The sequence below is a fragment of the Eretmochelys imbricata genome, chromosome 4 (genome assembly GCF_965152235.1).
Source record: "Eretmochelys imbricata isolate rEreImb1 chromosome 4, rEreImb1.hap1, whole genome shotgun sequence".
NCBI classification, from domain to species: domain Eukaryota; kingdom Metazoa; phylum Chordata; order Testudines; family Cheloniidae; genus Eretmochelys; species Eretmochelys imbricata.
This window is the reverse complement of record NC_135575.1, coordinates 66,614,587-66,636,291: the sequence shown is the minus strand read 5'-3', so window position 1 is coordinate 66,636,291 and position 21,705 is coordinate 66,614,587. Positions and strand designations below refer to the sequence as shown.

Genomic DNA, 21,705 nt, shown 5'->3' with positions numbered 1-21,705 from the left:
AATTTTGTGTGTTACATTTTTAAATGTGTACCTCATAACTTCAGATGAGAAAATTGGTGCCTCTCCCTTCAACCCCCCGCCCATGTAGTGCTCTCTCCCGCCCTACGTGAGAAAACAAGGGTTCAGTCCTTTATTTAGAAACATGATATTTACAGTGAATATATGTTGCTTCTGTGAGTAGTTTGTTCCACCTGACAGCAAGTATATTGGTTTTCATCTTCACATGAAGAGAAATAAAGATTTAGCTTCTCAATATCGATACATTAAGTTGTGCCTGGGGGAGGTCATTCATATATACATGGGGAAAAAAAAAGAGGTCAATCAATCATTTATAGCTCAGTCATAGTTGCAGCTACTTCCATAGAGACTTTTTTTTAAGCGTATTTTAGAATTTGTGACAAACTGTCACATTGATAGCACTGAAATCATTGTAGCACTGTACTGAACAGGTAGGAGTTCAATCTCCATGCCTGCTTAAATCCTTGGCCTTTGAGACTACAAAATAAGGGCTACCAGTTGTGAAGTTTTTCAATGTCCACTAGAAAACTGGATTGATGCCCATCTCATTTCATGCAGGTCAAAAATAACTTTTTTGGTCACTACTGACCTAGAAATAAGAGTGTCTCTATCCCATTACCTAACCCTTGAAACACATAGATACAAGGGCTAGTGAATGCATCTTTTACATTTTAATTTTACAACCCTCAATAATACGCACATGTGTCTTGACATGCGTATGCTAAGCTTAGAAAGGACACAAATGAAGAACAAGTTCCCCCCCCATGAGGTTTACCATGCCAAAAGAAGATGGAAATTAACTAAACGTACAAGTGTACTGAAAACACCAGAATTTCAGAGCCACTCTCAAGTAGGGATGTAGTGAACATATGTAGTCAAGGAGAATTTCCTGGATTTCCTTATGGATCCATCTTTGATCTCACAACAGGGGGAAGGGATAGCTCAGTGATTTGAGCATTGGCCTGCTAAACCGAGGATTGTGAGTTCAATCCTTGAGGGGGCCATTTAGGGATCTGGGGCAAAAATTGGGGATTGGTCCTGCTTTGAGCAGGGGGTTGGATTAGATGACCTCCTGAGGTCCTTTCCAACCCAGATATTCTATGAACATATCAAAATACTAAACTACAACCGAGACAGACAAATTTGTGTGTGTCTGACTTGACAAAATTCCAACAATTTAAAAAAAATATCCCTGTACTGTATAGGTTTTCATAGAGTCCAAGTATGCACAGATTGATCATGCTAAAACCAAAAACATTTTGCACTTGTGTGTATAGGAAGAAATTGCCAATTAGACGAACTGAATAGAGTGCAAAAAAAGGGTCAGAAAGTAAGTAGAAAGGACAGGCAGAAGATCAAAGTGAAGATAAAGTCACATGAAAGATCTGACAAAGGGAATCAATGCAAAGGAATGGGAAAGGCACTTCAAATTAACCCAGACTTCAGGATTTTACACTTGCATGTTACATTTTCTCAGAATATACACCCTGAATCCTAATTTAAGGATAAATTCTGTGAATAGCAGCATTTATTTTGTTCACAAAAAAACAAATATGGGGTGTCTATGATACCCATTCTTTGTTTAAACTAATGATCAGGTAAAACTCCTATCCCTGAGATTTAGAGTCTAGATGATCGTTATTAAACATAAGTACACACAAAAAAGGAATGCAGTCAAACCAAAATGTAACAAAAACTGCCACCATAAGTTTCCCTGATAAAATAGTTATGGTACAATCAATCATTTGAGATTACGCCAGCTAGATACTGATATTAGAGTATGTTCGTTTCCACTGATCTTTTCCAGATACCTTTTCCAGATACCTTTCTTTAGATACAATTGTTTAGTTTTCCCAGTTTCAGACATTATACCTACCTTGCAAATTTGAAAATTTAGCACATAAGTATGTTCACCATTCTTTGTCATGATCAATAATGAAAATACAAAAAAATTATTTGCCTGTGCAAAAACAAAATTACAGGCTCTGGGCCACTGGATTAGAGGAATTTGCAAGGCTGCATTATTCATACACTTTTCAACTCATCCACTGATGAACACTATACTGCATTGCAGGTTACCTGCTTTACATTAGAAATCTGAAAAAAATTAGCCCATTGGGGGGAGGAGGGGGAATTAATGGCACACTTAAGGATGCGTGTTGTTAAGAGATCTCCACTGTATCTGAAATGACATCAATTCACATCCCTGCTAATTATCACCCATGCTAGATTTGTTGATCTGCCACCTATGGCAGGAAAAGCTGGTCACTACTGCTTTATCTTGATTGATATAAATCCAGATGACAGCTTAATCTGAGGAGATGACATTCCACATCCACTAATGCTCTGGCCTTTCACTGACTACTAAGTTACAACAATGCACATCAGCTCTATCACTAACACCAGTTTGAACCTGTACATTTCTATGCTACGTGATGAAGTTAAGGTGTCTCATTTGTGTTTACAGAACACACTTTTAATCAGCAAGTTGGAATAAACACACCCTTTAACACTTTCGGAAAGATTTGGTTCACTGAACTGCACATAGAAGAAAAGAGGAAACACTTACTAGTACAGAACTTCGTTTGCTTCATGCCTTTCATATCTCACAGTCTCACACATCAGTCTGTAAGAGAAAAAAATAGGACATTTTTTTTTTTCCCCTTTACCACCTTTATAGTTTATCATTCAAAGGAGGCCTCAATGTCCAGAAAAAGTTTTATTAAAATATTTAATGAATATTTTCACATTTATTCTCAGCCCTTAATGAAAATAATATATGTTTAAGTTGTTTACAGACGTATTTCAACTGGTGAGCTTACAGTACTGAAGTTGCCAGTTTACCTAGCTCACCTCAACTGATCATTCTTATAATGGCTCACCTTAATTGATTACTCTCCTTATAGTGTGTATGGCAACACCCATTTTTTCATGTTTTATATATATCTTCCTACTGTATTTTCCACTGCATGCATCTGATGAAGTGGGTTTTAGCCCATGAAAGCTTATGCTCAAATAAATGTGTTCGTCTCTACGGTGCCACAAATAACTCCTCATTCAGTTTACCTAACGTGACTATTAGTGGGATGTAACCTCTCCCATGAAATGCTTAGTCTCTGTAAAATGAGGATAATGATATTGAGCTCCTTTATAACATGCTTTGAGATCTGCTGATGAAAAGCACTGTAGAGGAGTTAAGTATTATTTCACATTTCAGTGTAAGATAGTTCAGAATATAAGGCACATTTTAAGAAAAATAAAGCAATATGCAATACTGATCAGACGTCTTTTGTGAGATTTCCAGTACCTGCTTTTTCAGGTCAAGCCAAATATACCTCAAAAAAGTACCTCATGTTGACAGTTCTGCCCTCGGCTGAAATTTTGAAGCTTTAGCATTAAAATCCCTTGCTCGTTTCCAATTCCAAAAGGGCAGTAAGTTACAAAAGGTGAAGAGATTTTCCTGCAGGAAAATCCTCTCTCCAGACTTCAGGAAAATCCTTAATGCCCCTTTCACATCCAATACATGCCACTTTTCCTTCAGGTGCACTTATTTCAGACAAAACAATTGTAAGGGAATTTCTTAAGTCCTGAGAATGGTAACCTTCCTCTTAGTGATGAAATCAGTGATGATTCTTACAACCACTTTATCTTCATGAAACACACAGCATTGTGGCTCAGTGTCTTACACCATTTCCCCACCCACCCCCCCCCCCGCCTCTCCCCAGTACATATTCTATACTTACAGAACAAACTGCTAATAGAAAGGCTACTTGATGGACAAGTATAAGGAGATTTGCTTAAGAAGCTAACGTGAATATTTTATTAAACCAGTAGGAACTATATTTGAATTCCAGGCAGAAATTCTCAGTCCCTAGGGGTGTGATCACTTCTGTTGCAATGAGATATCTTGCTATGTGAAGATGACCCACTAGCTTCTGATGACATATCAAGATAAAGTTTCCCAGCACTATAACCCTCATTCCACCAGGGTGGCTAAAAATTGATTTTAAAAAAAAACGGATTTTAATTTAAGTTATAAGCTTTTTCTCTTTAAAAACAGACATTTTAAATGAAATATGAATTTAATTCAAAATATGTTAAGGCCTAAATTTATTATAATCTCTTAGAGTATTTAAATAAATATGCTGAATTGAGGAGCCTCTATCAAAAGCTGAGTTAAAGTTTGTTTTTCTATGTAAAGACAGGATCCGGGGGAAAACATCCAACTTTTGAGGTCAAAATTTATAAATATCACAACAGTTCAGCCTAAGTAATTTAGGAGACTGTCTCATTTTCAAGAGACAGAGATGAGACTAAGAATTTAATCTGCAGACACTTGTATTTAGGCATATTTGAAATTTTTTTCTAGGCTAACCTGAAATAATCAATTTAATTCACTGACTACAGTTAATCCCTCTGGTTAATTTAGATGAAAAATGTGAAACATGTTTTGACAAGAGAAGTTTATGTATCCTAAACACTGAGGTTGTTTTGCTTGATAAAAATAAACTGTATATGTTGTTGTGTGTGTTCAGTTAAAATTCCAGTTGCCATGCTAATGAAGCTTGAGACAAACTCATGAGCAAAAAGTGAATTACCTAATAAATAAGCAATATATCATTCACCATTTTCTAACACTCAAAATTCACCATTAATAAGAATTTGAAAATATTAAGTTACATAATTTCTTAATTAAATGTATACAATTATAGTATACCCTTGTAGTAGCAAAAAGATGTACCCAATCTAGTGCACAGGCTCCATTTACTTAAAATGTTTTAATGATTTTTAAAGGTGCAATGAGAATGCACCTTTCTTTAGAAAATAAATGAAGTACAAATAAAGTTGATTAAAATTGATTATTTAAATTGAGGCGTCCCACTTGGTAATTCAAATCATGATTCAAATCAATCCACCCAGCACCCCAGGCAAGTGGGGAAAAGTCTGACAGCCTGGCTTCCCAAGAAGTGGAAGGAGAAACTGGTTTGGGCCCCTGGATCAGTTAGATTTTTCTGTAAAATGTGACAAGGTTTCCCCACGGCCATTGCTATTCCCTCCTAGCTCCAAGGCCTCAATAGCCAATTTGGTTCTACTAAAATTACCCCTATACCCACTCTCTCACCATAGATTGTTAACAACCTTGGCTAGTGAGGGAAAACAAGGGAGTTTTTCCTGTTGATGGACAGGGCCTGAATTTTTCTCTGAATTTTTTATGAACAGAGGGGGCTGTGACCATTCCTTCCCCTGGCAATAGACTATCCGCTCCTGTACCAAACAGTCCACTTTGATGTTGAGAACCTCTCTGATCTGCATCTCCTACATCAAGAAAAAGTTTCTACTCACTGGAAGGGCACTTTTGCTTCCTTGTGCAATGAGAAGCTTATTGGGCCTAACTACTTATTAATACATCCTACTGCTGAAATATTGTCCACTGTATCACATGGCTTTCCATGAGAAGATCCTGCAACCTTAAAAAAGCCAGATGCCTGCCCTTAGTTCTAGGATCTCAATCTTCAGTTATTGAGCCTCTTGGTCTTACTTGTCATAAATCAATCTGCAGAATAGAGAAACCAAGAGAAGATACAGAATAGGAAAATCACTACTTCTGGAGCTAAGGTTTAAAAAACATGAAATATTAATAAAGGAAACTGATAAGTTCTTCTCTAGCCTCTGCTCTGCTAGCAGAGTTCTGTGTGATGCGCAGGCTGGGATTAAGGAATTATAGGAGACTCTGGTTTCTCAGTGACAGTGCAATTTTACTAGCACGTAAATTCAACTTTGATTTGAGTGTGGTGCAAAGGTTGAAATCCATTCCTCCTTTAGTCAGACAAATTCACCCTTCCGTAGTAGCAGTATGGCTGAATTTTCAGTAGATAAACAAGTAACACAATCCTCTTGCAAAAGCCGGTACAGTGTTTCCAGTAACAAATGTATGTGTTTTGTTATAATTAATATAATTAAAGCTCTTTCATAATAGGCAGTTGATTACTTCCTTCCTATATATGAAGTTTCTGACCAGTACTGTGGGTGTGCTGATATTTATTTGAATGTTACATCTATCTCCTACATCACAACATAATTTAATCAACCAAGTTCAGAACCAAAACCAACCTCAAAAAACCCAAAACTTTAAGATAGTATTTTTCAGTAGTGAACAAAGCTATTTTAGAAGAAAAGTTTGCTGTTTAAAAAAATCCACAAAAACAATTCATCTCCAAAAATGGTTTACAAACTAACAGGCACAAAAAGAGTGTTACTATCCTGGAAAATGCTATAAACCTGAATCTGGATGAAGTCAGCCTTTTCTATGTATGGTATTGTAAACAGAAGCTCTCTACTAGGAATTCTCTGTGTTAATAAAGTTAACAGGACAAGTTCCACACATTCCTTAGAAAGAATCTCTTGACTTAATTCCAATTTACAAGCCAAAGCCATGCATCAATGTATCAGGCCACGATGATCTTTGTTTACAAGTTATAAGGTCAATTTAAGCCTAGTATTCTCAAACATGAATAAGTGCGCTAAAAATGTTACATACAATTTCATAATAATTAATACTGCAACAGTTTGTGAGTGATCAAAGCTCACTTTCCAACAAAGTGAAGTGAATTCTGTACCTACATACAAGTTGCAAAATATATTCTGACTGCTCTTGGAGAAAAAAAAATCAATACTTGGATAAAACTGCATAAAATGACATGTGAAGGACAAAGTAACAGTCTATAGACTAAAGCATCCAGACCATAGATCTGATTTGTGTCAAAGTTAATTCAATGCATTAAAAAAGGTAACAAAAGTAATTTGGCTTGCCCCTCTATGCTAGTTTTTGCACTGTAACATAGTAATTATTTATTCTCTATTAAAAATCTAATGTTTTTACAAAATTGAAATATTAATTTAAGGAAATTGAATGTCAAATAAACCAACCACATAAACTTTACTTGATAGTACCACTGCTGCATTAATACTGAAACATAAAAGCTCTCCCTCCCCAGCCCTGCCCCAGTCACCCCACTCCTGGAGCCCGGCTCTCTCTCCAACATCCTGCCCCAGTCGCCCCCTCCCCCATCCCTAGAGCCGGGCTCAGCTGGCAGAGGGAGAGTAAGAGAGAGAACAGCCAGGGACGGGGTGGGGAGAGAAGAGGAGTGGGAGCAGGGCCTCAAGGGAAAGAAGTGGAACAAGGGATGGGGCCTCAGGGGAAGAGGCGGAGCAGGTACCAGCGCGCAGTGTCTGGTTTTCATAAATGAGAAAGTTGGCCACCCCTACTTCTCTCTAAAGTTCATAAGACTATCAGAACCAGAACAGCATCACCTACTGCAGTGATTATGATGGTATAGGACTAATTAAGATTGTGCACTAATTTTACTCAGGACCACGTACAGTAACTCCTCACTTAAAGTTGTCCCGGTTAACGTTTCATTGCTGATCAATTAGAGAACATGAAATGTTTAAAGTTGCACAATGCTCCCTTATAACATTGTTTGGCAGCTGCCTGCTTTGTCCACTGCTTGCAAGAAGAGCAGCCCGTTCGAGCTAGCTGGTGGGGGCTTGGAACCAGGGTGGGCCGCCAGCCCCCTATCAGCTCCCCACTCCCCTAAGTTCCCTGTGTGGCAGCGCGCAGCGGGCTATCAATTGCCAGGCAATTCAGCTGTTCCTCCCGCCACTGCCGTGTGCTGCTCCTGCCCTCTGCCTTGGAGCTGCTCCCCAAGCCTCCTGCTTGCTGTGCAGAGGTGGGGGGGAAAGGAGTGCTAATGTCAGGGTGTCCCCTGCCCCCCGCTCCTGTACCTTATCTCCACAGAGCAGGAGGGGTGACACAACAGGGCTCAGGATGGAGGGAGCTTGCTGACAGCAGCTGCTGTCTCATCTTGCTGATCTACTTTAAAAGGCAGTGTACTAAGAATGGGGTCAGAGTACTTAAAGAGGCAAGGTGTGTGTGTGTCTGTCTCTCACTCTCACACACAAACACAGGTGTCTCTGTCTCTCTCTGCCATGCTGTGTCTCCTTCCTCCATTCATTCTTCCTTGTAGAGTGTGAGGCTACATTAACAAAAATGTGTTAACCCTTGAGGGCTCAGCTGAGTGCTAGTTCATCATTTAGCAGTAAGGCATTCCCTAGGAAATATCCCACCCTCTGACTCCACCATCTTAACCAAGCTTCACAATAATCATTGCTGTGTACAGTATTAAATTGTTTGTTTAAAACTTATACTCTGTGTGTGTGTTTGCTTTGTCTGGCGGAAAAAATTCCCCCCATCCCCACCACCACCACATTTACATTAATTCTTATGAGGAAATTGGATTTGCTTAACATCGTTTTGCTTAAAGTAGCATTTTTCAGGAACATAACTACCACGTTAAGTGAGGAGTTACTGTAACAGTGAAAGACACTTATATGCATAACACTTTCAATTCTGTAGCAACCAGTCCAAATGTTTAAAATGTGGGCAAAAAGCACCCCCAGCAAGAGTGGGAGAAAGCAATAGGAGATACACATAGAACATGAGCCACTAGTATACTATATTATAAATTATTTTACGAAAAAATAAATAAAATGTGGCCTCTTTTATACAATTAGTAAAAAAGTGGGAAGATTTGAGGTTACATGCATGTAACTGACCTGATTTAAATAAATCCTTGAATATTTTTTCCTAGTTGGCATTATATTCTATGGACACATCAGGAAATATTTAAAAAAATTTAGAAGTGTTTAACCAATTTCTAGATTGCCACTAACTTAACCCTTCACAGTATGGTACCGCTATATCCTCGAACACCTCTTCACCCAGGGCAGGATTTACACTTTACATACCCCTAGGCACAGCATCTTCAGCACCCCTCTTCCCCCGTCCGCCTATAGCTGACCTTCATAGTTTTCCATAAAAAATTAAACAAGAAATATAAAAAATAATTTAAATACTTTTTAACTTTTAGGCACCCCTAGAACACCAGCACCTCTAGTCTCGTGCCTAACTGGAAATCCAGCCTTGTCTTCACCTATAACTTATGTTAACGTAAATTATTTTTATTAAAACATTTATTTTCAGAAGTGCTCAATTCTCTTGACACTTTTTTTCAATTAAAACTAAAGATGATGTATTGCACTTGCAAATGAACAGGTATTTAAATATGATGGAAAGTGGTATTATAATTGCTCCTATAGTGGCCAAGGACTCCTAGCTTTGCTTCAGGCCGCCCTTTGCTAACACTACTCAAACCATGTGATTTTTACAGAATAGCAGTAGTAACACTACTCATGTCAAACTATACACATCAGTTATAAGAAATCATGTCGCCAGCAATTCAGTTTTAATTAAGTTTAGAATCTAGTGCTGCAACATCCAAACAGCTATTTTTAGCACACAGACTTGAAGAGTCCTCCAAAAGGCAGTGCAGACATACCCTTAGGGCTTGTCTACACTTACATTTTATAGTGCTCTAACTTGCTGGCTCAGGGGTGTGAAAAATCACCCCCCTGAGTGCCACAAGTCTGAGCGCTTTAAAGTGCTAGTGTGGACAAGCTAATCCCCTCGTGGAGGTGGATTACCACGAGCACTGGGAGACCTCTCTCCCAGCGCTCGCGCGCAACCACACTCGCACTTCAAAGCGTTGACACGGGAGCACTCCCACAGCAGCACTTCGAAGTTTCCGGTGTAGCCATGCCCTTAGTGACCGCCTACAAAAAGTTTGGTTTAAGTGACTTGCTCACACAGGAGCTTTGTGGCACAAGTAGGGATAAAATCATTCTCCAACGCAGTATTCAACTGCCTTAGCCACGAGATCATCTCACCCTTTTCTCCCATGCATGCTCCTGCATCACTCACCACACACTTCGCAACTTCAGAAACAAATGAGGCAGGACAATATAGACAATAACCTCGCTGACTACACAAGTGATTCATTCCCAGCACACAGTCCGTTGCGGGAAGTGAATGAGGCAGGGGTCCTATAGAAAAACAGTTTGTGATCATGCAATTAAAGACTGTATCATAATACATACAGAGCAGGGGGCCAAATTAATGTTGCAAGGGCAAATACAGCTGTAGCATTTTCTAACTTCTGAATATGATAGAATATACCTGTGTTCACACCCTATACACTGTTATAATGTTTGTACGAAGTATGCCTTGTAAAGTATCATTTGAAAACTCAATTTGCTGATCAATGATATCATGGCAAAATGCACGCAGCAGCATTATATATGAAGTTATAAACAAGCTGAAATCGTAACTAAAAGTACAGTAGAACCTCAGAGTTACAAACACCTCAGGAATGCAGGCTGTAACTCTGAGATGTTTAACTCTGAACAAAATGTTATGGTTGTTCTTTCAGAAGTTTACAACTGAATATTGAGTTAATACAGCTTTCAAACTTCACTTTGACGAAGGAAAACGTTGCTTTCCCTTTTTTTAGTAGTTTACATTTAGCATAGTACTGTACAGTATTTGCTTCTTTTTTTTTTTTCCATCTCTGCTGCAGCCTGATTGCTTACTTCCAGTTCCAAATGCAGCATGTGGTTGACTGGTAAATTCATAACTCTGGTGTTCGTAACCCTGAGGTTCTACTGTATGTTTCTCAGATAAACCTGGGGAGTGGCCAAACCAGTTCCTCAGAGACAAAGGGCAAGCTGACGCCTCAGCCAGGTGTCAACTAGGCCAATGGAGCATTACCTGCTTAGTGGCCATTCTTTGGCAGGAAAGGGGTCAAGGGCAAAACTCTACATTTTGGCAAAGAACCAGTTTCCTTCTGCACAGATTGCTTGTCACCTTGCTCCCAGCTGGAAATGCTTCTCAAAGTGGGACAGGACTACAAAAAGAAGGGGCAGACACCGCAAAACACTCCTCTCTCCGCCCCCCCTTGCCCATCTTATTCACTGCACCTGAAGAGACAAAGGAAGTAGCTGTTGGACTCTAGGGGAGGGGTCCTGACCTGAGAGTTTGGTCAGCTGCTAGAGCTTGTGATGAGAAAGTTTTCGTTGCTTAAGTAGATACTAGTAATCTTTATTTTTCTTGTAAACATTTCTGACTTTCATGTCTGATTACTTGTACTCACTTGTACAATCTGTTTTATTATTTTATCTAACCCAGTGTGTTCAAGTTCAAGTGTGGGGGTAACTCCATTTGGGGTAACAAGATATGTGCATATTATTGCCTTTAAGGAACAACAGACTTAACATATTTGTATTGACCAGGAGAGGGAAGACCTGTATAGGACATACGTTTCTGGGAAAAATCTGGGACTGGGAGTGTGTTGGAGTCACTTTGTAGTAAGAGCCAAGGTGTGGTTGGCTTGTTTGCAGCACACACAGATATAGCTGACAGCGACTTACATGCTGCAGGACAGGAACTGGGTTGTCATAGGGGTTTCCTTAACTCTCTACTCCTTGGGGTATTTTTGTGTGTGTCTGTATTGTTACAGACATACTTGCTGACAGGTATTTTGAAATAAATTACCAAAATAATTGAAACTGGCCTGATTATGGAGTGTTATTTTGACAACTAAAATTTGCAGAATTTTAAAATACTTTGCACTGAATTTTTTTTTTGGCATAGAATTGCCCCAGAAGTAAAGAGGTCCTCTGCAGCCAGAACCAACTGCATGAAAAGCTCTGTCCAGACACAAGTTGGAGCTCATGCAGTGTGGTTAACACAGAGCTCTGTTCAGGTGGAGCATACTCAGAGGAGACAATGTTCACAGAACTTTGCTGACATTTTCTAACAAATCAGTCCTCATCATATACAAACAATTATTTTCAGAGACTTAAGTTAGCCAAATTTGGGTAGATTTTAATGGGGATAGCAAATTGTACCTCTCTAAAAACAAGGCAACCCCCATGGAATTTCAAGTCCCTTCTCAAAAACATGGAAGTGCTTACAGGTTCCTAAAATAGCTGTAGGAGTGTAACATTAGGAAAAAGCTTATTTGTTTCCTCAACTTTATTCTCAGAAGCAGTTCAACCATTTTGGCTGAAGCAGTCCATAAAAATTCAACCTGAGACAGATAGCATGGAAAATTTCATCCGAAACAGTTTAAAGTTTGGCAAAGTTACAGCCAACTGAGAACAGGGTCTTAAAATAGAAAGCATTAGACAACCTTAGCTATAGTTGGCACTGCCAGCTCTGCCTCTAATACAAGTTAAAATTTCTGGAAGTATTTAATCTAAAATTATTCACTGAAATATTTCATATAAACTGAATTTATTTAACTAAAATACATGAGTGGTGAAAAAAATCTAGCAACCAATCTTCTACAAAAGTTTATTACTCTGGTTTTAAAAACTCTACATTTACAGCTGATTGTGCTGATAATGCAGATTTTTAATTTACTAAATATTACTGCCAAGTTTATAAGATAAAAGAAATCAAGTATTATTACAAGTATGAAGATATTTATCACCATGATATCTGGGTAAAAAAATATTTTCTAATTCACAACTAACAGATGCCTCTTTAGCACATAAATAGCATAATATTAGCGTTAAAATACCATACCTGAGTTGGTGTTCCCTCAGATTAGACAAGGCTTCCATTCCATGTAAATAGGAATACACTATCTCCAAATCCTGCAAACAGATAGAAAACATTTATTATGCTTCTTGTATCGGTGTAAGCTATTAAAATTGTTACCATCTTCACAGAGCTCCCAACAGTCTTCTACTGAGTTTGCTCGAAATATTACTAATACATGTTCCAAATAGTCAATGTTTACATTAGGCAGAGCGTGAGAGTTTTGTTAGTGTTCTGCATTTACATACCAGAAACTTCTAATGGAATGTTATACACAAGTATGCTTTCAACGTCACTAAAAGTATAAACAAAAAGAAAATCCTTATGTTTTTGCTGTGGTTCTTCTTGTGTTTGATTTGACTATAAAGACAGAAGTCTGGCCCATGATTTTAGTTGGCTGTTTTATTTAACAATTCAATTAACATCACAATTCCTCCGCTTCCTTCTATTAAGGTATTTTAGGACCTTCATTTCTTCTGTGAAAGCAAGCTCAGGGAAACTCAGTATCTACAACGGAGGGTATGTCTACACGTACAAAACTGCAGCGCAACTCCAGATATCTGGTAAAGACACTCTATGCCGATAGGAGAGAGCTCTCCTGTCAGCATAATAAAATCACCTCCATGAACAGCAGAAGCTATGTCAACAGGAGAAGCTGCCCACACTGCCGCTTATGTCACTGTAACTTATGTCCCTCACAGGGGTGGTTTATTCACATCCCAAGCAACATAATTTCTGCTGGCATAAGCTGTAGTGTAGACATATCCTGAGTTTTTTTACTGAGGGGAAAAAATCAACACTTAAAAAAAAAAATGTTAACCTCATGCCCGATAATCTTCTTTCCATCCCAACACACTTCTCAGTGTTTCTAAAAATAAACACTACTATATGAGAAAGCACAGTTACAATCCTAATTACATGAGAAAGCTTGAAAGCCAGGGCAATGAGATGATCAACCAAATGAATTACCATAGCCCTCAGATATCCAATTCACTAAAATAGTAATGTTTAAGAAGATAAAAAGCTACTAAACGTGCCAAGATTTAATTACGGGAATACCAGCCTGAAGTTACAGAATTTGTATCATATCCTAATCGTCATCCTCTAAAAAACAGTACACCCAAGGACACTTCATTCAGGCTCATTCCATGCCACAGCTGGCACTATTTAACTATGGTGGAGGGTTTGATATTGTTGTAACTGTCCACTTTTTAAATGGAACTTAGTCATAGGGGACAATCACTTGTCTACTCTTCTTAAGAAAACCACAACAGAAGCTTGCTACCTGAGGTTGTGGCAGACATGACTTCAACTATAGAAAGGAAATGCAAAAGTAAGATTTCTTTTCTAAAGTAGACAGTTGAGAATCAGTCAACATCAAAACCACATACCCAGCTAGCCCATTGCAAAAAACTATGTTAAACAGGTGATAAGCCATCAATATGTAATGTGGGGACATTTTTGTTCTTGTTGGTTTGGTTTTGGGTTTCTTTCTTAAAAAAAATTGATGTACATCCTGCTATATATTTTTGAGAATGCAAGGTTGAAGAAATATGCCTTGCACCTGGAGTAGAAAATGCAAGGTTTTTGATGGTCCTTAGTTCCTGTGGGAGCTTGTTCCGGTCTTGGACTGCCCTGGGAAAGGTCTGCCTCCTGCAAAAGATTAGCTTTTGCCCTTATGGCAACCAGTTCCATTGTGCCTAAGGAGAAGAGCTGTTTACCAGAGTCTTCATCCCAGAGTTTTAGGTCATCTTTTAGATATGCTGTGCCCAGGTCACTGAACAATTTTAAGATAAAACGCTGGGACCTTAAACTTGATTCAATATTCTACAGAAAGCCACTGCAGAGACAGAACAGGATTGATGTGCTCACAGTAGCCCATGTTGCTGAGGAGATGAGTTGCAGCATTCTGTAGCAGCTAGAGTTTTCTACAGACTGATGGCTTCATGGCTAGGTGTACTGCATTGCTACAATCCAGATGGGAGTTGATGAAAGTGCATAACTGAGGCCAGGTCATCATCCACCAGGATGGGATAGATTCTCAGGTCAACCAGAGGACTTTCTTCTGCCCCCAGCATAATCTCTGCCTTGCTTGGGTTGAGCTTCCACCAGCTGCTCTCCATCTATGAGCTGGATCTCATCTAAGCTATGGACCATCTTTGTGGTAGCAGTATGATCGTATATGCTGAAAGATAAGTAGAGCTGTCTCTCATCTATATCCTGCTGGCACTTGAGTCCATGTCGTCAGTTCACCTAGTGGCTGCATGCAGATGCTGAATACTAAAGAGCTACTGAACCTTGAATGCACCTGATGAAGTGAGCTGTAGCTCACGAAAGCTTATGCTCAGATAAATTGGTTAGTCTCTAAGGTGCCACAAGTACTCCTTTTCTTTTTGCGAATACAGACTAACACGGCTGCTACTCTGAAACCTGAACTTTGTGAAACTCCACAAGTGAAGAATCTAGTGCTACATGTCCAGTTTCCATTTACTGCCCTTTGGGTGGGACTCAGAGCAGTTTGGCACATTCATCTGGACCACTGCCACCTTTCTCAATTGGGATCACCAGTACCTCATGGTCAAATGCTTCTGAGAGGTCCATGAGAATGGATGTTTGGCCACCAACTTCATCTTCTCTCCCAACCCCAACAAGCTCCTAGCAGAAACTAACATTAAAATTATGTGCTGACAAGATGTGTCATAATAAATTAAGATTGAAACAGAAATCTCTTCACACAATTCAGAGATATTCCAAGAATCATATTTTAACTAAAGGTCAAAGTCAAGACCTGTATTAAAGCCATCACAATAGATTAAAATTAAGATTTTTTTTAAAAGGTGGATGACCTTTTAAAAGCAGAATTTTACTTAGGTATTCACCAAATCAAAATCAGAATTGTTAATACTTACTGGATGGTAGTTCCTTTCCAAAAAAGGAAAAAAGACAACTGGAGTGAGATAGAGATTTTAAAGGGTAAATTTATATTTAGAGCACCAATGCCTACCACATTCTGAAGGTACTTTGTGCATAGTAAGAGATTAAACAGATTTACACAAAAACAACAAGGGTCCAAAGAGGCTATAAAGGTCAGCATTGCATAGCCGAAGAAAAAAATGCAGGCTGATAGATTGTTGAAAGAATAAACTGAAAAACACTGACGTTTAAGTGCGAACCTAAACTTGAGGAATATATAGCATGAAGGGGAAGTTCCAAATATTTGTCTCTGCAATTTCAATAGTAAATTTGCTCACTTTACAAGTAAAGGAATGGATTTAGTGCTCAATCCTTCTAATTTCTCATTTATTTGTGGGCTTGGGGGGGTGGATTTCTGCTTCACAAATTTGTACTTGATGGTGCAGAAGCCATATTTACATGGCACCACGATGGCTGCTGCCTGGGGCAAAAAGGCGAGAAAAATATGGAGACAGCCCACAATCAGGGGTCTGAAAATTGTCTATATTTTGGCATGTGAAAAACAAGCAGGAATGAAATAGCCAGTACATCCAAGCAGCAGAATCCTATGAAAACAAAACAAACTATTGAACACGAATTTCAGCTGATGCTTGATTTAACACCATTGCATGACCAATTCCTTGCAACACTGCTGTAACCTATTTTACAAGCAGTGTCTTTCAAGAGAACGAAGCTGCTAATAGGAAAGAGCTCCCCCTGGCATTCACAAAGAAAATAAAGTAAAAAAAAGCAAAATCTTTTCACAATATTCTCCCTTAACTTGTCAAGCTCTGTTAAACCCATAGAATGCTACAATTTATGGAATGATGCAGCAGAGCCAGACATGAGGCTGAATTCATTTATATCTGTTGCCAATATATACTGTCAAGCTTCAGAGGGATAGCAGTGTTAGTCTGGATCTGTAAAAGCGGCAAAGAGTCCTGTAGCACCTTAGAGACTAACCAATTTATTTGAGCATAAGCTTTCGTGAGCTACAGCTCACTTCATCGGATGCATACTGTGGCGTTATGAAGTGAGCTATAGCTCACGAAAGCTTATGCTCAAATAAATTGGTTAGTCTCTAAGGTGCCACAAGTACTCCTTTTCTTTTTGCGAATACAGACTAACATGGCTGTTACTCTGAAAAGAGTCCTGTGGCACCGTATAGATGAACAAACGTTCCAACGAAGTGGGCATTCACCCATGAAAGCTCATGCTCGTCTGTTCGTCTATAAGGTGCCACAGGAGTCTTTGCTGCTTTTACAATATATACTGTGTACACTTGTGTGTGGTTTGGAACACTGCAGTGCTAACAGGAGAAAAACTCAGTTATAACTTTAAAAATTCAGGAAAAAGTTAACTGTAAAATCCTCATTGAACATTATATCCACCACAATCTCTCACCAACAAGAGAGGATAACTATACAGTCCCTGAAATTCAATCACCAGACAGCAATCAAATCAGCAGACAGAGGGAGTGTCATTGCAGTCCTTAAGTGTGATGACTGTGTCATGAAGGCTAGCAGACAACACCCTGACTCCATGGATTCTTACCCATGAAAGCTTATGCCCAAATAAATCTGTTAGTCTTCAAGGTGCCACCGGACTCCTCATTTTTGCACCTACTATAAAGAACTAAAACCAATAGTAAAAGTTCTATGGTCATATAAATGAGAAGAAAACAAAGAAAGAAGAAGTGGGACCGCTAAACACTGAGGATGGAGTGGAGGTCGAGGATAATCTAGGCATGGCCCAATATCTAAACAAATACTTTGCCTCAGTCTTTAATAAGACTAAAGAGGATCTTAGGGATAATGGTATGACAAAGGGGAATGAGGATATGAGGATATGGAGGTAGACATCACCATATTTGAGGTAGAAGCGAAACTCAACAGCTTAATGGGACTAAATCGGGGGGGCCCAGATAATCTTCATCCAAGAATATTAAAGGAATTGGCACAAGAAATTGCAAGCCCTTTAGCAAGAATTTTTAATGAATCTGTAAACTCAGGGGTTGTACCGTATGATTGGAGAATTGCTAACATAGTTCCTATTTTTAAGAAAGGGAAAAAAGGTGATCCGGGTAATTATAGGCCTGTTAGTTTGACATCTGTAGTATGCAAGGTCTTGGAAAAAAATTTGAAGGAGAAGGTAGTTAAGGACATTGAAGTCAATGGTAAATGGCACAAAATACAACATGGTTTTACAAAAGGTAGATCGTGCCAAACCAACCGGATCTCCTTCTTTGAGAAAGTAACAGATTTTTTAGGCAAAGAAAACACAGTGGATCTAATTTACCTAGATTTTAGTAAGGCATTTGATACCGTGCCACATGGGGAATTATTAGTTAAATTGGATAAGATGGGGATCAATAGGAAAATTGAAAGGTGGATAAGGAATTGGTTAAAGGGGAGACTACAACGGGTCCTATTGAAAGGTGAACTGTCAGGCTGGAGGGAGGTTACCAGTGGAGTTCCTCAAGGATCGGTTTTGGGACCAATCTTATTTAATCTTTTTATTACTGACCTTGGCACAAAAAGTGGGAGTGTGCTAATAAAGTTGCGGATGATACAAAGCTGGGAGGTATTGCCAATTTAGAGAAGGACAGGGATACCCTACAGGAGGATCTGGATGACCTTGTAAACTGGAGTAATAGTAATAGGATGAAATTTAATAGTGAGAAGTGTAAGGTCATGCATTTAGGGATTAATAACAAGAATTTTAGTTATAAGCTAGGGACGCATCAATTAGAAGTAACGGAGGAGGAAAAGGACCTTGGAGTATTGGTTGATCATAGGATGACTATGAGCCACCAATGTGATATGGCTGTGAAAAAAGCTAATGCGGTCTTGGGATGCATCAGGAGAGGTATTTCCAGTAGGGATAAGGAGGTTTTAGTACCATTATACAAGGCACTAGTGAGACCTCACCTGGAATACTGTGTGCAGTTCTGGTCTCCCATGTTTAAGAAGGATGAATTCAAACTGGAACAGGTACACAGAAGGGCTACTAGGATGATCCGAGGAATGGAAAACTTGTCTTATGAAAGCAGACTCAAGGAGCTTGGCTTGTTTAGCCTAACTAAAAGAAGGTTGAGGGGAGATATGATTGCTCTCTATAAATATATCAGAGGGATTAATAACAGAGAGGGAGAGGAATTATTTAAGCTCAGTACCAACGTGGACACAAGAACAAATGGATATAAACTGGTCACTAGGAAATTTAGACTAGAAATTAGACGAAGGTTTTTAACCATCAGAGGAGTGAAGTTTTGGAATAGCCTTCCAAGGGAAGCAGTGGGGGCAAAAGATCTATCTGGCTTTAAGATTAAACTAGATAAGTTTATGGAGGAGATGGTATGATAGGATAACATGGTTTTGGTAATTAATATTCATGGTAAATAGGCCCAATGGCCTGTGATGGGCTATTAGATGGGGTGAGATCCGAGTTACCCAGGAAAGAATTTTCTGTAGTATCTGGCTGATAAATCTTGCCCATATGCTCAGGGTTTAGCTGATCGCCATATTTGGGGTCAGGAAGGAATTTTCCTCCAGGGCAGACTGGAAGAGGCCCTGGAGGTTTTTCGCCTTCCTCTGTAGCATGGGGCACGGGTCACTTGCTGGAGGATTCTCTGCTCCTTGAAGTCTTTAAACTACGATCTGAGGACTTCAATAGCACAGATATAGGTGTGAGGGGTTTTTTTGTAGGAGTGGTGGGTGAAATTCTGTGGCCTGCGTCGTGCAGGAGGTCAGACTAGATGATCATAATGGTCCCTTCTGACCTAAATATCTATGAACTCAAAGATAACCCCACACCACAGTTCACCCAGGAATTTAAGGATACCATCAAATCCTTCCCCAAACTCTTCCCAGAAAAACACTACAACCTCATCCCCCACAACTTCTACATGCTCCCCAAGATACCCAAACAAGGAAACCCAGGCAGACCCATCATGCACTCTTACTGAAGGAATACCAAAGCTCAGAAGCCATCCTCAAACCACTCACCACACAAAAGGCCAGCTTCCTCCAAGACTCTACCAACTTCATCCAGAAACTCTGCAACAACAGCCTCCCCCAAAACATCATGCTTGCCACCATGGAGATGATCTCCCTACACACCAGCATTCCTCACTATTACTGCATCACTGCCTGCCTCAAAAAATCTACAAGATAACGTACAACACTCAGAAATCGACCCTAACCATATCACCCACTTATCCATTTTCATAGAATCATAGAATATCAGGGTTGGAAGGGACCTCAGGAGGTCATCTAGTCCAACCCCCTGCTCAAAGCAGGACCAATCCCCAATTTTTGCCCCAGATCCCTAAATGGCCCCCTCAAGGATTGAACTCACAACCCTGGGTTTAGCAGGCCAATGCTCAAACCACTGAGCTATCCCTCCTCACCTGCAACAACTTTACATTTAACAAACACACACTTTGTCCAACTTGTGTGTAACTCAGACACTCTGGTTCCCAGACTTGAAGGACAACTCTGAAGCTTAAAAGTTGGTCCCTTCCACCAACAGAAGCTGGTCCAAGAAAAAGCTATTAGCTCACCCAACTGGTCTCTCAGAAATTCAGTCAATTTTCTCGTTTCACCAGGAGGCAACAGGCTCAGAGCATTCAGAGAGCCAGCTGCTATCTCAGAAAGTTTTCCACTTAGCTCAGAAAATGCTAGAGCTCCAATTTCTGTGGTCCAGAGGATAGAGGGAAGTACAAACTTTAAATACTTTCACGTAAGTGTCCATTAACTCATCTTTTTATCCATGAGATATTTGTTTAAAAATTCCTTTTCAAATATTTGTGTAGCAGCCTTTTTAACATTATGTATTCACAAAAGGCACAGGAGCGCCACAAACTCTGAATTATACTGAAGTTACAGAAGTCATTTTATAAAACAACAGTGTAAACAATGACTATAAAAACCTATTAATTTTGATATTCCATACATAACTGCCAAAATATTAAGGACTATAACTCTCAGTAAAACTGCTTTATTTTGTCCTTCAAAAATATATTATGCAAATACATCCTACATTTATGAACATTTGACCAGAACAGTTGGGCAAAATCCCTATTTTACTGATGTTAAGCAGCTACTGAACTCAGCTACATTGTGCTTTATACAACTGTTCCCAATGAACAAGTCATATTTCTGAAAATTGTTCTACAAATCAATCCACAGCCTATACAAAAAAAGTGTGCAGTTAACAGTCGGTTTGCTCTATTAGTTTCCATAATGTAAACACAACTCAAATTACCACAAGGTGGCAGACTGAGCCATCTATATCCTTCAAGAAGTTCAGAGATAAATACACCTCCCCCACCTTTTAGACACACGGTTCTCCATCAGTTTTCCGATTAGAACTACATGTACATATCAAGAAGAGTGAGCTTTGCTTCTGTTCCCAGTGGGAATAAAATCACAGTTTACATAGCTATGTAAATATTCTGCCAGAACTGTCACTTACTACACAAAGGTTTCAGAGTAGCAGCCGTGTTAGTCTGTGTCCGCAAAAAGGAAAGGAGTACTTGTGGCACCTTAGAGACTAACCAATTTATTTGAGCATAAGCTTTCGTGAGCTACAGCTCACTTTGTTGGGTGCATTCAGTGGAAAATACAGTGGGGAGATTTATATACATAGAGAACATGAAACAATGGGCGTTACCATACACACTGTAATGAGAGTGATCAGGTAAGGTGAGCTATTACCAGCAGGATAGTGGGGGGACCTTTTGTAGTGATAATCAAGTTGGGCCATTTCCAGCAGTTGACAAGAACGTCTGAGGAACAGCGGGGGGAGAGGAGGAGGAATAAACATGGAGAAATAGTTTTACTTTGTGGAATGACCCATCCACTCCCAGTCTTTATTCAAGCCTAAGTTAATTGTATCCAGTTTGCAAATTAAGTCCAATTCAGCAGTCTCTCGTTGAAGTCTGTTTTTGAATTTTTTTTGTTGAAGAATTGCAACTTTTAGGTCTGTAATCGAGTTACCAAAGAGATGGAAGTGTTCTCCGACTGCCTTTTGAATGTTAAATTCTTGACGTCTGATTTGTGTCCATTTATTCTTTTACGTAGAAACTGTCCAGTTTGGCCAATGAACATGGCAGAGAGGCATTGCTGTCACATGTATCATATTGGTAGATGTGCAGGTGAACGAGCCTCTGATAGTGTGGCTGATGTGATTAGGCTCTATGATGGTGTCCCCTGAATAGATATGTGGAC

General features: G+C 39.3%; 1 protein-coding gene across 2 annotated transcripts in view; it reads right to left on the bottom strand.

Annotated features, from left to right (window-relative positions):
• RAPGEF2 (Rap guanine nucleotide exchange factor 2) overlaps positions 1-21,705 on the bottom strand; it is a 293,855-nt gene that overhangs the window by 177,536 nt on the left and 94,614 nt on the right. For both annotated transcript variants that reach the window (XM_077814491.1, XM_077814492.1), the window contains exons 2-3: positions 12,506-12,576; positions 2,588-2,644 (exon numbers count right to left, since the gene is read on the bottom strand). In XM_077814491.1, the coding sequence (XP_077670617.1) occupies positions 2,588-2,644; positions 12,506-12,576 (128 nt within the window). The remainder of the gene's footprint in view (positions 1-2,587; positions 2,645-12,505; positions 12,577-21,705) is intronic.